Source organism: Homalodisca vitripennis, chromosome 6 (genome assembly GCF_021130785.1).
Source record: "Homalodisca vitripennis isolate AUS2020 chromosome 6, UT_GWSS_2.1, whole genome shotgun sequence".
Taxonomy (NCBI): domain Eukaryota; kingdom Metazoa; phylum Arthropoda; class Insecta; order Hemiptera; family Cicadellidae; genus Homalodisca; species Homalodisca vitripennis.
In genome coordinates, this window is record NC_060212.1 from 87170672 (window position 1) to 87184136 (window position 13465).

The 13465-nt window shown below is 32.4% G+C and overlaps 1 protein-coding gene across 1 annotated transcript in view; it reads right to left on the bottom strand.

Moving 5' to 3' along the window:
• Positions 1 to 1005: 1005 nt before the first annotated feature.
• LOC124364531 (xanthine dehydrogenase-like) overlaps positions 1006 to 13465 on the bottom strand; it is a 48515-nt gene continuing 36055 nt past the window's right edge. Inside the window, exons 22-27 of the mRNA XM_046820088.1 lie at positions 13069 to 13202; positions 6690 to 6780; positions 4277 to 4438; positions 3494 to 3593; positions 3015 to 3125; positions 1006 to 1232 (exon numbers count right to left, since the gene is read on the bottom strand). Coding sequence (XP_046676044.1) covers positions 1165 to 1232; positions 3015 to 3125; positions 3494 to 3593; positions 4277 to 4438; positions 6690 to 6780; positions 13069 to 13202 — 666 coding nt within the window. The 3' untranslated portion in view covers positions 1006 to 1164. The remainder of the gene's footprint in view (positions 1233 to 3014; positions 3126 to 3493; positions 3594 to 4276; positions 4439 to 6689; positions 6781 to 13068; positions 13203 to 13465) is intronic.

A 13465-nucleotide genomic window follows, 5' to 3' on the forward strand; every position in this document is an offset into this window, starting at 1 on the left:
AATCGAATGCTTCGTCAGACCCATCTTGACTCCCACCGTTCGTCTTTTTTGTCTAATTCAGTAATAATCGGAAATAAAGCAACTTATTGCCTCACTAGCGCATTTTCTCGTCGCAAATCCCAAATTTTCTTAGAGGGAATTTTGTTTGAACTTAGAAAATAAATTAAGCGGTTAAAAATATCAATTCGAAAGTTTTACTAAAAGTTTGGGTAATTTATTTGGGATATGGGGCGGAATGAGTTTAGAAACCTATTATCGCCTCCCTTGTACACTAGAATAGACATTGTATTCTTTAGTGCACTAGGGAACTGACCTAATCTAAAAGTCGCTGATATAATGAAGGCAAGTGACCGGCTAATAGCATACGTACTTGCCAACTCTACTCCAAATACCACCAATCCCTGAGGATGTTTAACGTTTTACATCCTTATTGCAACACAATTACTGCCTCCGGGATTAAAGGATGCAATGTGACAGGACTATCAGGTACAGAGTTTTGTGTCTGGGTCTGCAAAGTGGATGCCAGCAATTTTATATTTAGTAGTTGTGCTCCTATATTTGTGAAGTGATCATTCAAATCCTCACACATTTCCTATTTGCCACTAAAAACCCATCCTTCTAACTCATCATTCAGTTAAATAAATGATGACATATTTTTCTTTTTAGATGGATTAATTATTTTCCAGGCATCTTTACTCTTGTTAGAAAATAAAGACTGTGTTATATTCGTATTGGGACTTTTATTTATTTTTATTATATTTTATGTACCCCAATCTTTTTGATTCCCAGTTATACGAGTGCCAAAGTTAATAAAAATCAAATCGTTTGTTAGGACTCTAGTAACAAACAGGTGAACGCGCACATACACATTCACAGTTTACATGTTTTGTGAAAAATTTTTTTAGTTCAGATTATCTCGAAATGATCAGTTCTACTATCATCTCAAACTCGAGTGCAATAATCTTTCCTGTTGTATGGCATATGGGTGAAAGAAAAACACTGAAATTACAATTCTTTACATTGAATTTAATTGAAACATAAATATACATCAATGTTGTTTAATTTTTACCGAAAATTACTGATTCTTAAGCCATCAAGAATGTGAGAGTTACATAAAACGACAGAATTAATACAATAGAAACTTAGAACCATTTACTGTTTATCCTAAAGAGTGTAATCTTCTATCTTAGTGTTGCATCTCAGGAAGTTCTTCTCCACAGTACAAGGAGGTTCTGAAAGCAAAACAACACAAACAATATACGGTAAATACATGCATTCAATAAAGGGTTTTCATAAAATGAAAAGAGAATTTTCTGGGATCAGAATAGGAACTTTGTCATTCGGAAACGAATTAAGAAATACTCTTGGAAGTTTAAAGTTTCCATTATACAATTTATTATCATAATGTTCTTTGATACAAGAAGTTCAATTTGTCTACAATAAGTCTCATGGGATTATAGAGATTGTATAAATTTGAAAGAGAAGACATTTTCAGTAGAGTAGAATAAAACTAGACTTAAATATAATGGTTTTGTATAAAACATTAAGTCTCGTGTAAGGCTAGTAAACTCGTTTAGCCACGACCTGACACTACTTACGCACAGTGCGTCAACAAAGAGAAAAAACATTAAATAATCTCTTTTTAATTTTGCTTCAAATAACTACGAAGGTATAGTTAAAAAGTGTAGCGAATTAAAAGTAATGCAAATTAAACTCTAAAAATAGTAATTTTAGGGTGTATATGCGTATATGAAAGCATAACTGATTGAATTACCCCTGTTCTAAAACTTAACTTATAGAAAATATTTAATATTTTTAATCAGTTGTATAATTTTGCATAGTCCAGTCAGTCTACTTTTTACGTGTACTGAAACTTTGTCTTTAGAAAAATAATGAAAGTAGCTACTCACTTTGTTATGTAATTGTTTGTTAATGAAAACATTTAACTGTCTTACATACAAAAAAAACTTTAAACGATATTAATAGTTAAACATATATTATTAATGATATTAATAATGAAAAAAAGTATTAGGTTCCAAACTAAAACGAAAAATGTTATTAAGGAATATTTTGTTATTACGCGGCCGTTCCTTGTCATAATCTAAATCCAAACGTCTTAGTGTCTAATATAACTAACCCAATTAAAACTTAGAAATATTTCGGCGACTAAAGAGATTTTCAGCCAGCCGGTTTTAATCCAAGGCTGCCAGAGTCAATAATGCATAACCGCTTATAAAATAAGTGGAGGGGATTTGAACTTTATCGTGATTAGCTGAAGCTAAACTATAATTAACAAATTCACGTAACAATCATCGAGTTGGATGAAAAAGCAACTCATCATTGGAGACAGTGAAAGCTGAAAGTGATGCGATTGTTTTTAGTTTATTATTTTTAGTAAGAGAGAACATCGTGGGTATTTCATTTAATACACTATTTAAATGTGAATCTTTTAGACCCAGTGTGCAATTTGTTTTTAGATTTAATTTTAGTTCTAGATATAAGCTCAGTTTTATAGTAGACATGATTATATTTTATTTTATATATTTGTGTTTAGAAGTTAAATGGTAGAGAGGACTTTTACATCTGACTGAGCCTTTATTACAGACTTTTTAATTTCATTGCATGAATGACTGTGGCTTTTTATGGTGACATATTTTTGATAATCTGATGCTGTATTATTTGCTGAATACATTTTTGTCAGTTGATATTTCTAAGGTTTCTCTTACTGTCCTTATATAAAAGAATGTAATCTATTTTTTAAGTATTTTAATTTGTCGATTTCGTTTTGAAAGTATGAACTGTTATGGCTAATTTCTCTGTATCATCATTTTTTGTGACTAATGTAGATATTGGAAGTTTTGGCTTTTCGGATGTAGACAATGCCAGTTTTATAACATTTTTGAACTGAAGAAGGCTACATGGCATAACCAATTAATTTATATTTTATAAAAACTGTAAGAAAATATTACAAAAATCTTAATATAAAAATAACAAACGCTAGTGTTATTATTTACCATCGTTAAAGAAGACACAAGGTTGTCCTACGTCCCGATGGAGAGACTCTATGGCTCTACGGAGCGCGATAACCACAGAATAAGATAACAAAATGGAAGGTTCTCCTTGAGCTGTAACACACAATACAGCTGTTACAATACTAATTCTTCCCCTTCTTATTCTTTGAGTTATTATAAATCATATACTATTAAGCTATAATAACAATGTGAGATTAATCACTCTCTTCACTTAAAGTAGTGTACGTCAATGGCGACAAAAAGTACTGTCTTAATTTTCGGTAGTATAAAAGAAAACATAAATCACATTCGATCATTTAATATTGTGTGTAAATTTACATTAATATCCTAATTTAAATTAGGATACTCTTAAAGATTAAGGTAAATGTTCGATAACACTGCGAGATTTTGGAAATAACAAAAATGGAAAGTTTACTCTCGACATATTGTTATAGAAAATTATAGAATAATATTAAACTCACACTTTGAACCATATACACCAGTTGGTGGAATGTTGGGATCTTTCTTGAAATATATACGCCAATCTTCTGGTATGTCTTTGGCTCCTGGCACTTTATAGTCCTTGAAATATACAATTTAGTGTAAGGATGGGTAAATAATAGCATATACTATTCACACATTGTATAGAATTTACCATTTAGTTATTAAGAATGGCAATAAAGTAATTTGGATATCTATCGACTTAATTAAAATTATTAACCACATTTCCCATGAAATATTAATAAAAATAAGTTCAATTAGGCAACACAAGTATTGTCTAAAATTGTACATGAAAACAATACGCAAAATCAATAATCTTTTAGTAAAATATCCTTGTTAAATTGAATTATATATCAGAATTATTTTCAATGGAATCACTCAAGCATCCATTCTTGATCCACTGATATTTTTATATTAGTAATGCCATAACTATATGGCTATTGTAAATTGATATTTCATACATATCGTGATACTACTTTTACGAAATATTTCAAATTATGTGAAGCTGAAGCAACCACTAGCAAAGATATTGTAACATGTAGACAAAAATTAGATACATGTAATCGTCAGAGATCAAGAAAATGTCTTTCACATGTAATTTTGAGGAACACATTCAAATAGTTGAACATGTAATTGAACCTATCTGACCAGCTATTGCATTTTTGTAAGGAAACTTTTGTACATTGGGTACTTTTGCCTTTGGGTCATTGAAACCAGCCAGCGAAACTAAAATATTAGCACGTAATATAATACATTATACGTACCCATGTACGGTCTGTGGTCAGAAGACCCGTTGTTCTATTGTATATGAGTTCTTCAGAGGTAAAATGTCCCAACCCCATAACAAAAGCTCCCTCTATCTGTCCTATGTCTATGTAAGGATTCAAACTATTGCCAGTGTTTTGTAAGATATCGACTCTAGTAACCTGAAACAGTGTTTAGATTAATCGTTAACTCCATAATGCAGGATTAAGTTACATTTTGTTATTTTTTAACTTTGTGATTTCAAAGTGTTATGTGCTGTATAACGGGGTATCTACCAGTGGTAGTATTGATAATTTATCCAAAAGTAAGTTATGATGTGAATTTGTTATACTGAATTCAGTCAAGAATATTTCAATGTTAATTTTGTAATGAGTTAATTGATGATTTATCATTTATTAGGATGCTGTAAACTACAAAGAAATTTATTGAAACATTTTCTACTTTACGAATGGGGTTTCTTATTTATTTTATATCCAGTCCGATGCCGTAATACACTTGCTCAACAATTTTTACATTTTATAAAACATAATTATTTAACTTTTTTTAAATTTAAATAAAATAAGCAACAATGTGAAATAGCCTTGTGTGTTAAAACTAATGTACCATGACATCCTAAGCGGGATAGACATAGGGTTCTAAGACTGAGGACGAGACAGTTTCTATTAGTCTTGCCAAAAACATCCACATTGTCTGTCTGTACCATCTAATGGGCAGTAGGGGCAGTGATGGCGTTTACTTGGTAGTAGTACACCTCTGACCAACCGACACGCCCCTACTGGACATGCGACATCTTAGAACTCTTTCTTATCTACGTAGAAATGAAGTTTCAATTCAAAGTTTACAAATATAAATGCATTCTCGAGATATCTTGATACCTAATAAATTCACATCTTTGTTCATTAAATTGGGTTTCACAATTATCAGTGTTTAAATGGTGAGTGTACACTAAATCATCATAGGCTACATGGTACACAAATAAGTGACCACCTTCTCTGTTCAAAACCACCAAAAGTAAAGGAGGAAACGCCCCAGATGTGAGGCTAAAGTAGAGATTGAACCACGTGAAACAGAATCCTCCCTCTGAGGAAAAATGGTATCTTAAATTGCTGCCGCAGATCAACCCTAAAAGTTTATATGGAGATGCTTTGGCGTCAGAGCGACTATACTGATCAGGTGCGATGTAGTCAGCAACAGTATACCTTTAAGAGCTGATAATGCTACTCCAAGTAAAAACATTGTATGCAAATGCTGGGACATGAATATGATATGAACAAGAACATACATGGTTCTTGTATGAGGTAGAAGTAAAAGAAGCCTGCAGCAGATATACTTTATAGCAAAAGTGAGAAGCAATTTAATTCGCATACATATTAAATCCTGCGTTTAAAAATCAATAATTGTCGATTTGAATGATTTTCATAATTTTCCATACAATTCTCGTTTACGTTATCAGACACTATAACTTACTCTTCTAATCGAATTTGATAAAAGATAGTTATCTATATCAGATTCAATATCTTGGATACCCATTTATATTCTGTCTCAACGATGTCCATTAAAATTCTGATAATTAAAACAATTAAACCATGATAAATAGGTAAATACCACATCGTGATAGATAAGTGAAAGAGTATGTATGTAGGTGAGCTACATAGGCTCATTGCAATTAATTGTATTGATATAGTCATTTATACTTCTAGTCATATTCTTCACAAGTAAAATAGTAAAATTATTCAATAATAATATTCCCAAAGATCATTCCCACCTTCGGATCAAAAATCCTAAATAATTTAAGTTGAAGGGCCAATAAAAACTGGTACCAGCCTAATTTTCAAATAGTAAATAAACCAGTATAGTAAGACGGTTATTAACTATTTTGCGATGTTTATAACAACTCTAATGGTACATTTTTACCGAAATCTGACAGCTAATAAAGGCGCTCGATCACTTTAGAAGTATGCTTGCATAGCCAGAAACAACAAACGTCTTACAGTTTTGAGGCATCAGGTGTTAGTTGCTCCCAGCTTGTTCAAGCGTCCCTTTAAAGTCGTCCTACTCGTTTATGCGTCGACGGATTTCGTAGAAAAACGTACCATTGGAATTGTAATAAAAATTTCAAAATAATTTATATCTTATCAATTTTTTATATATACATTTTGTAATGTTTGTTGCTCCCGGCTTGAACAAACATATTTTCACTACATCTGTAGCTTCTTCACTAGTTCTAGAAATAATAATTTTTAAAAATATATAAAATGGCGGTTAGCGGCTAATAGAAACATTTCTCAATCTATTTTAAAAGAACAATTTTTGTTTGAAATTATGAGTACTATTAACCACAGAAGTTGTGTAACGCCCTTTTGTGAACACCCTGTTTGTGCTTTGTCAATTTGTGGAATAAGTGTACCATACCCTGTGTTCGCCGGTGAGGCAGTCTAACTCCACTTCTGTTACAACCGTCCCGTAAAGTGAATAGTCCCTGAGATCTCGTTCAGCAACAAACCTAGGCATCAAAGTCACAATTACCATGACTGTGAAAAATGTAGTTGAGTACCTCAAGACTTGGCGATGTAGGCGGTGGTGTGTCGAATTGTGAAAGACCCGAAGGGACACGCTCGCATTGGCGCTGAACTGTAAAAGGCTACTTCTACTATTTGTAATATCAATTACAACACTCTTATAATTAATACACATATAATTTTCAATACAAAGCCTTTATGTAGTATATTTGATTATAGAATATAAGAACAATAAACCAAATAAAGCGGAATATCGAAGGACCCTACATAACGTAACGAAAATCATATTACATGTTAGGTATATCACTCGGAAAATGTTATATGATTGAGAAATTTGTTTACTTTTCGATTTTTACATTGCAAATGTGGTTACCCATAAGACCAATGCAAGGATAAAATCTTTTTTAACCTTAAATTTGAATATTTTAACCAAAATCACAAGAGTTCTTCTTTGGAACAAGAGTAACGTATGTGCGAGGTTTCGTCTTTAGGACCTTTCTATTAAGAGATCGCATGGACGGACAGAAAATCACACGAGTTATAATAGGATTTGCCGACTCAATAATAATAATAGTGACTATAATAAACTTAAAAGCTAATAATGCTCTGTAGAAGGCTAGAATTTGTAAATAACCTAGATGTGAAAGATTCGTTACTGTTAGCATTGCATTGTGCGTGCTCTCCACCGTTACATGAGTTTTTATTTGAGACTTGTTTCAATCTTTATAAAATATGTTATTAAGGTGTGTAAAGTATACTATTTAAAACTATATTATGAATACATTTTACCAGCTTCTTCTTATTGGAAACTAAATGCTTAATATATCACTCCATGATATGATTGACAACATGATAAAAAAGAAAAAGAGAATTATTGAAAGAAATTCTAGAACAACTCTCTATCAGACTAAACGCAAAGAACCTGAAAAATGGATATCTGTTTCTTACAACAATTTAACTACAGAAATTGCTAAAAGTTTTAAAACACATGCCAGTATTAATGTATCCTCAAATTCCAAAATAAAACTAAAAAATATATTAGGAAATCCAAAGAATAAAATAGATGATGATGAAAAATCTGGAATCTATCAAATTAATTGTGACAACTGTAATTTAAAATACATTGGCAAAACAAAAAGGAAGATAAAAAAGAGAGTAAAGGAACTTAAAGCATGCCTGAAGTATCAACAAGAGGAAAGATCGGCCATGGCGAAACATGCACTTCATACTGGACACTGCTTTTCACAAGTAAACTTATTATTAAAAGAAATCAAAAACAACACATTCCTCGATGCTTACGAAACTATTTTTATGCAGAAGAACAAAAATTATTTAGTAAATAATGAGCCTGGACCTCTACAAAATTCACCGTTACTGCCTTTAATCTAATCAAATATTAATTTTTCACATATACAGTAGACATACTTCCTGGCCTTTAAAATATTATCTCTTTGTATTTTTCAAGACATATGTTTTTATTTAAGTCTAAAATGTTTGTATTATTACTTTACTTTTATTTCAGTTATGTGGGTCTGACGATGTGTTCATTGAGCACGAAAGGCCTCACACAAATAAAAATTTGTCATTTATTGGAGTGTTTGATCATATATTAAGCACTATATTATTAAGTTTATTAATTTATTTTCACTAACGTAAAAAATATATAATGATATAATCAACGTTTTTGTAAGTATCATGTATTTGTAAACATAAAACTGAATACGTTTTCAAAGATCTCTAGCAATTAGAAAGACTAAAGATTTTTTTAACAAATCGATAAACAACCATTTACTTCTTTTTCAAAAATTGTCTATTCATAGCGATCTTCTCACACGCATATTTGATATTCTGGACACACCCATTTCTGATATTTCCCACAACCCTTGAGTGGTTGGGATCCCAACCCCCATCAGTGTGCTCAACCGTTTCTTGTACTAAAACTTCCTCACATTCATCATCATCATCCTGGACAACAAGCGCAGTGTTACCATCACTTTTAATCTCCTCCAACCACTTTCGGAACTGTTATCCATCACTTTCTGAAGCCTTAAGTTTAAGAATTTAAGCTGAATGCTCACATATTCCATGACTTCGATACATCGAGGTGTGTGCAAGAGTAAACGGTCAAGGTTAAAATTTTGCCTAGCGCTCTAGACAGAAAAACATGTACTGCAATAATGGAATGGGTGACCGATGCAGTGTCAATGCATTATTCAGGCACCCAGGGAAGTCGGTGCACCAGACAGAAGGCGATGTGGCAGGAAAGGGGGTTGACGACTCAGAACCTATTTCCTGTTGAGCAGGGATCCCGGTAGAGGAAGAACAACTTGCCCAACGCCTCTCCCGGGGTAACAGAAGAAAAGAGGGCGGTTGTGGACAAGAGCACGGCCATTATGCTCTAGTAAGTGTTGGCTAACTGTCATGAAGTGATGTAACCTTTCGTAATGGATTGGTGGGGACCCAACCAATGCCTAGGTCGGGATTTAACTGTTCTTAATTTATCCCTCCAGTAACCTCTAAGAAATGGTTGTCTGAGAATTGAGCTCAGAAATTTGGATAACAGTTCCAGATTCTATTGATGTGTAGTGTCACTAAATAACCAATGCATTCACAGTAACAAAATGTTACCAACCACCGCATATCACGTATATCCCATGCACCAGCATAGAACTTGTAATTGTCTAAGTAGAAATAAAGTTTCATGCAATATTTTAATAGATTAAACTATGGATATCTTGCCACATTATACATTTATATTTTTGTTCATTTATTTATGTTCCACAGAAGTGTTTAAATGATAATATTTCCTTTGAGCTAAGGAGGATACTACAACTCAAGATCGTGCTGAAATCAAATATTGACACCTGCTTTAACACCAAATTTCCACTCTATTATATTTTATTTTAGTCTATGAAAAAAGTGTAAATTCACGTGTGATATATTACTTGTTACAACCACATATGGTTTCACTCAGTTTGTTTAAAAACGTATTTATTTTGTTATTAAAACCAATGTAAAACTATTCAATAACGCTCAACCAAATGCCATTGAGTGATATGCACTATAATCTACACAGTGCTGCTTATACAGAAATAAAGCTTCATGTAAAATTTAAAGTCTACAAATCGGTTAGTTTTCGAGATATCGAGCGAACAAACAAGCAGATAGACAGACAGAAATACAATTTTACCAGTCCCACGAGTGATAGGGTTCGTCGACGAGCCTTCAATGGAAACTTTAAGTTTATTTGTGTACAAAATATCGAGTAAACAGACACACAGAAGAATAAAGTTTCCAGATGAAAATTATCTTTCTCTAGATATCTTCCGGATAATTAAGGCTACACGTACTAATATGTCACATGGTAACGTGTCATAAGATTGTATTCAGTTTATTTACTAATTTATTTATTCTGTGGTTTTTTCGTTGTCATCATGGTTACCCATTAGACCAATGTAAAAATGTTCACTAATACATGGTTAAATCTCATAGAATGACATGCGCCATCATTGAACTTGATGTTGCTTTGTATAGAAATGAAGCATTATGCAAAACCAAGTAAACAAGTCAGTTTGTTCTGGTGATATCGTGTGGATAGACAGTCATCAAGAGATTAGAATTTTCCAGCTCCTCAAGGGATAGGATTCACTAATGCTCAGCCAAATTAATGTAAAAATAATTAATACGGTTTTTATACACACATTTCATAACAAAAGTAACAATATAGTTTATGCCCTTTAATACAAATGTAACTAAACCTGTAACTTTGTTAACATACGAAATTAAATATTGATTAGTGAAATTTCGAAATTAGAACATACAAATTTTTAACATTACACATAACGACTTGAGTTTTCATCTGATTTGACTCCTAACCCTCTCTAACCCTCTCCTAAGCCTGGAAATTTCTAACCCAGCTCGACTGGCTATCTGGTAAGTTTGCGAACATTTTCGCTTGCCCCGAAAATAACATCGCAAACCTTTTCTTTTATATACATCTTGCTGTAAACAATGTGTAATATAACATCACATTGAATAAATTTACGACTCTTCTAAATTAAAATGCTTAAAATATTTCCAAACAGTCAGATAAATTATAAAAATGTAATGGGTTTCTTCATGAAAGAATGGTAATTATACCAACGTATTTAATTCTTCCTTTTTCTCCGTGACAGAGCCACCCATAATTTTTTTGGTTGGGTTCTGTCAGACAAGTTACAAAGAGACTGATAAAACAGTGAATTATGAGTTGCGAGCTACTATTGAGTTTAAAGTTACTATCAGTGGCGGGTATATGAAAAATCTGGCGGGCCAATAACCGGATACCATAGGCCTACCCCCCAGGCCGATCTGTCTACAGGTCAGTTAAGATATCTGCGCGTGCGCCGAGAACGTCCCGCACAGCGTTGCCATATCACAACACCGTTGTCATGTTTTACAATTAAAATAATACTAACAATAATAATATCAAATCGGACTACACGAAAATTAAAGCTGTAGTAAAATGTATATATTTGTATCCAATCTCTACAAAAAGCATTATATCGATTTCTACTTAAGTATTAAACTCACTTCAGTGTTAAGCGTCAACTTTTTAATTTAACTTCATCAAGCGTATTTTATTTATTTATTTTTATTTGGGGGCCCTCCCTTATATTCGCCCTTTGTTACTATCAATGGATGTGATCAGCAACTGTTCTGCTAACAAATACTACACTTATGCCTTAAAAACAAGAATTAGAAACACCATTTCAGATTTGTATGTTGTAGGAGGGGGAGGGAGATGGACCTTTTTTGGTAAAAGGTAGTCCTTTTATCTCTACTCGTATGTCTAATCATCTTGAGACGGCCCTTAGGTGTGCAGTAGTAGCTGAATATTCTATTATTATTTTACATTCAATTAGAAAAGTAAGATAAATTTAACTGTATCTTTTGTTTATATGTTATTATCTAAACTTTAAATTGGTCAAAACTAAAATGAGACATAAAACTAAATTAATAGATTTAAGTTTTTTTTATTTGATAGGTAACTAAAACTTTAGTTTATTGAAGTTTGTAGTTATAAGAAAGATCCTATTTATACCCATTTTTGCTGATTCATAAACTACTAGAAAAATATGGAGATATGTACAGTAGTATGCAAATAAATCTGAGTTTGCCTGAAATACATATATAATTTATATTTATACATACAACGATTGAATTAATATAAAATAATCCGAATTATTTTAAAAGCACATAAACTGTAAAAGCATTAGAGATACAAACAGTATTATGCATTAGAAATAATGAAATGAATTGAAAGGTTGAATTTTAAAACAACGTAAAAGAAATGTAAGGGACCTATAATAACATCTTTATGTGAAATTAACATAATTAATAAATAATTTAGGTTTTATAATAAATGTGTATTATTGAATTTTTATAATAAACACTTTTAAGGCCGTGTAAAAAAGTACCAAACACACTTCATTGAATTAGATTTGTATTAATTAATAAAATCACAGTTTCGCATAACGTAGCTATGTTGGGAAGGGCTGATTCAATGTGAATGTTGAGTTAGCTCCAGTTCACCTTCCTCTTAGTGCAGCGTCTGGAATTAGAAGTTGTCACAGACTTGATTCCTGGAATCACGGCGACGAAGAAGATTGGACTTTTCGTTCTACCTCGCCGACGTTTTTGGACCTCTTCAGACGGACATGATTCGAGATTCCAAGAGTCAAGCTTGAGACAGCATTAGATTCCAGACGCTGCGCTGGAAGATGAACTGGAGCTACACTCCATATTAACATTGAATCAACCCTTCCCACCGTTGCTACGTTATGTGTAGAAAACGTTATGTGCTTAGAGATTGTGTCTAAAACATCGTAGTCCACTCAATTCTACACCTGATGCTTACACTATGTTCTGTTATCTGGGTGCCTCTGATGTCGAAACTATGTAAAGAGTTCACTTTAAGTTTTCTGTTTTTTTGGATACGACTGACTCCAGATTCCTGGAGCCAAATCTGTGACAGCGTCAGATTCCAGACGCTGCATTAAGAGGAAGATTAACTGGAGCTAAACTCAACATTCACAATTGCAACTTGTTCATCAATACCAAATAAAACTAACCAAATAAAACAAACATACCTTTACTACTACAAAAAATATAATAAAAAAAATAAATAAAAGGTAAACCACGGAAAAATGTTGAATAGAAATTTGAGATACAATACAGTTACTATAAGGGTAATGTAGTAAAGTTTTGGGCTAGTAGTCAACAACTCTTACATGTAAGTAGCATTCAGATTTATCTTCGCTTCGTAGGCTGCCTGAGTAAGAACAGGCCAAGTAACATCCGGTCCCAGGGACTCTCGCAGAGGGGTGAGTCTGGAGTTTATCTCTTCACAACACTTCCGCACAGCCTTTAAAAATTAAAAAAATAAGTTTTCACTAGTTTAGTGTTGTAAAATATATCTGGTTAAAATATATGCGGTTAAAATAATATTCCGATGACTATCGGATAAAATATGCGATTAATCAATACTGCCTTATTTAGGAACATTACTGAATGCTCTAACCCCGTCTCAAATCGATGGCTTAAAAGGTTTTCTTTAAATATTGTGATCTAGGTTTTAATATTAATTCAAAATTAAGCTTTAATTCCTTTATTTTATCTTAGAAAGAA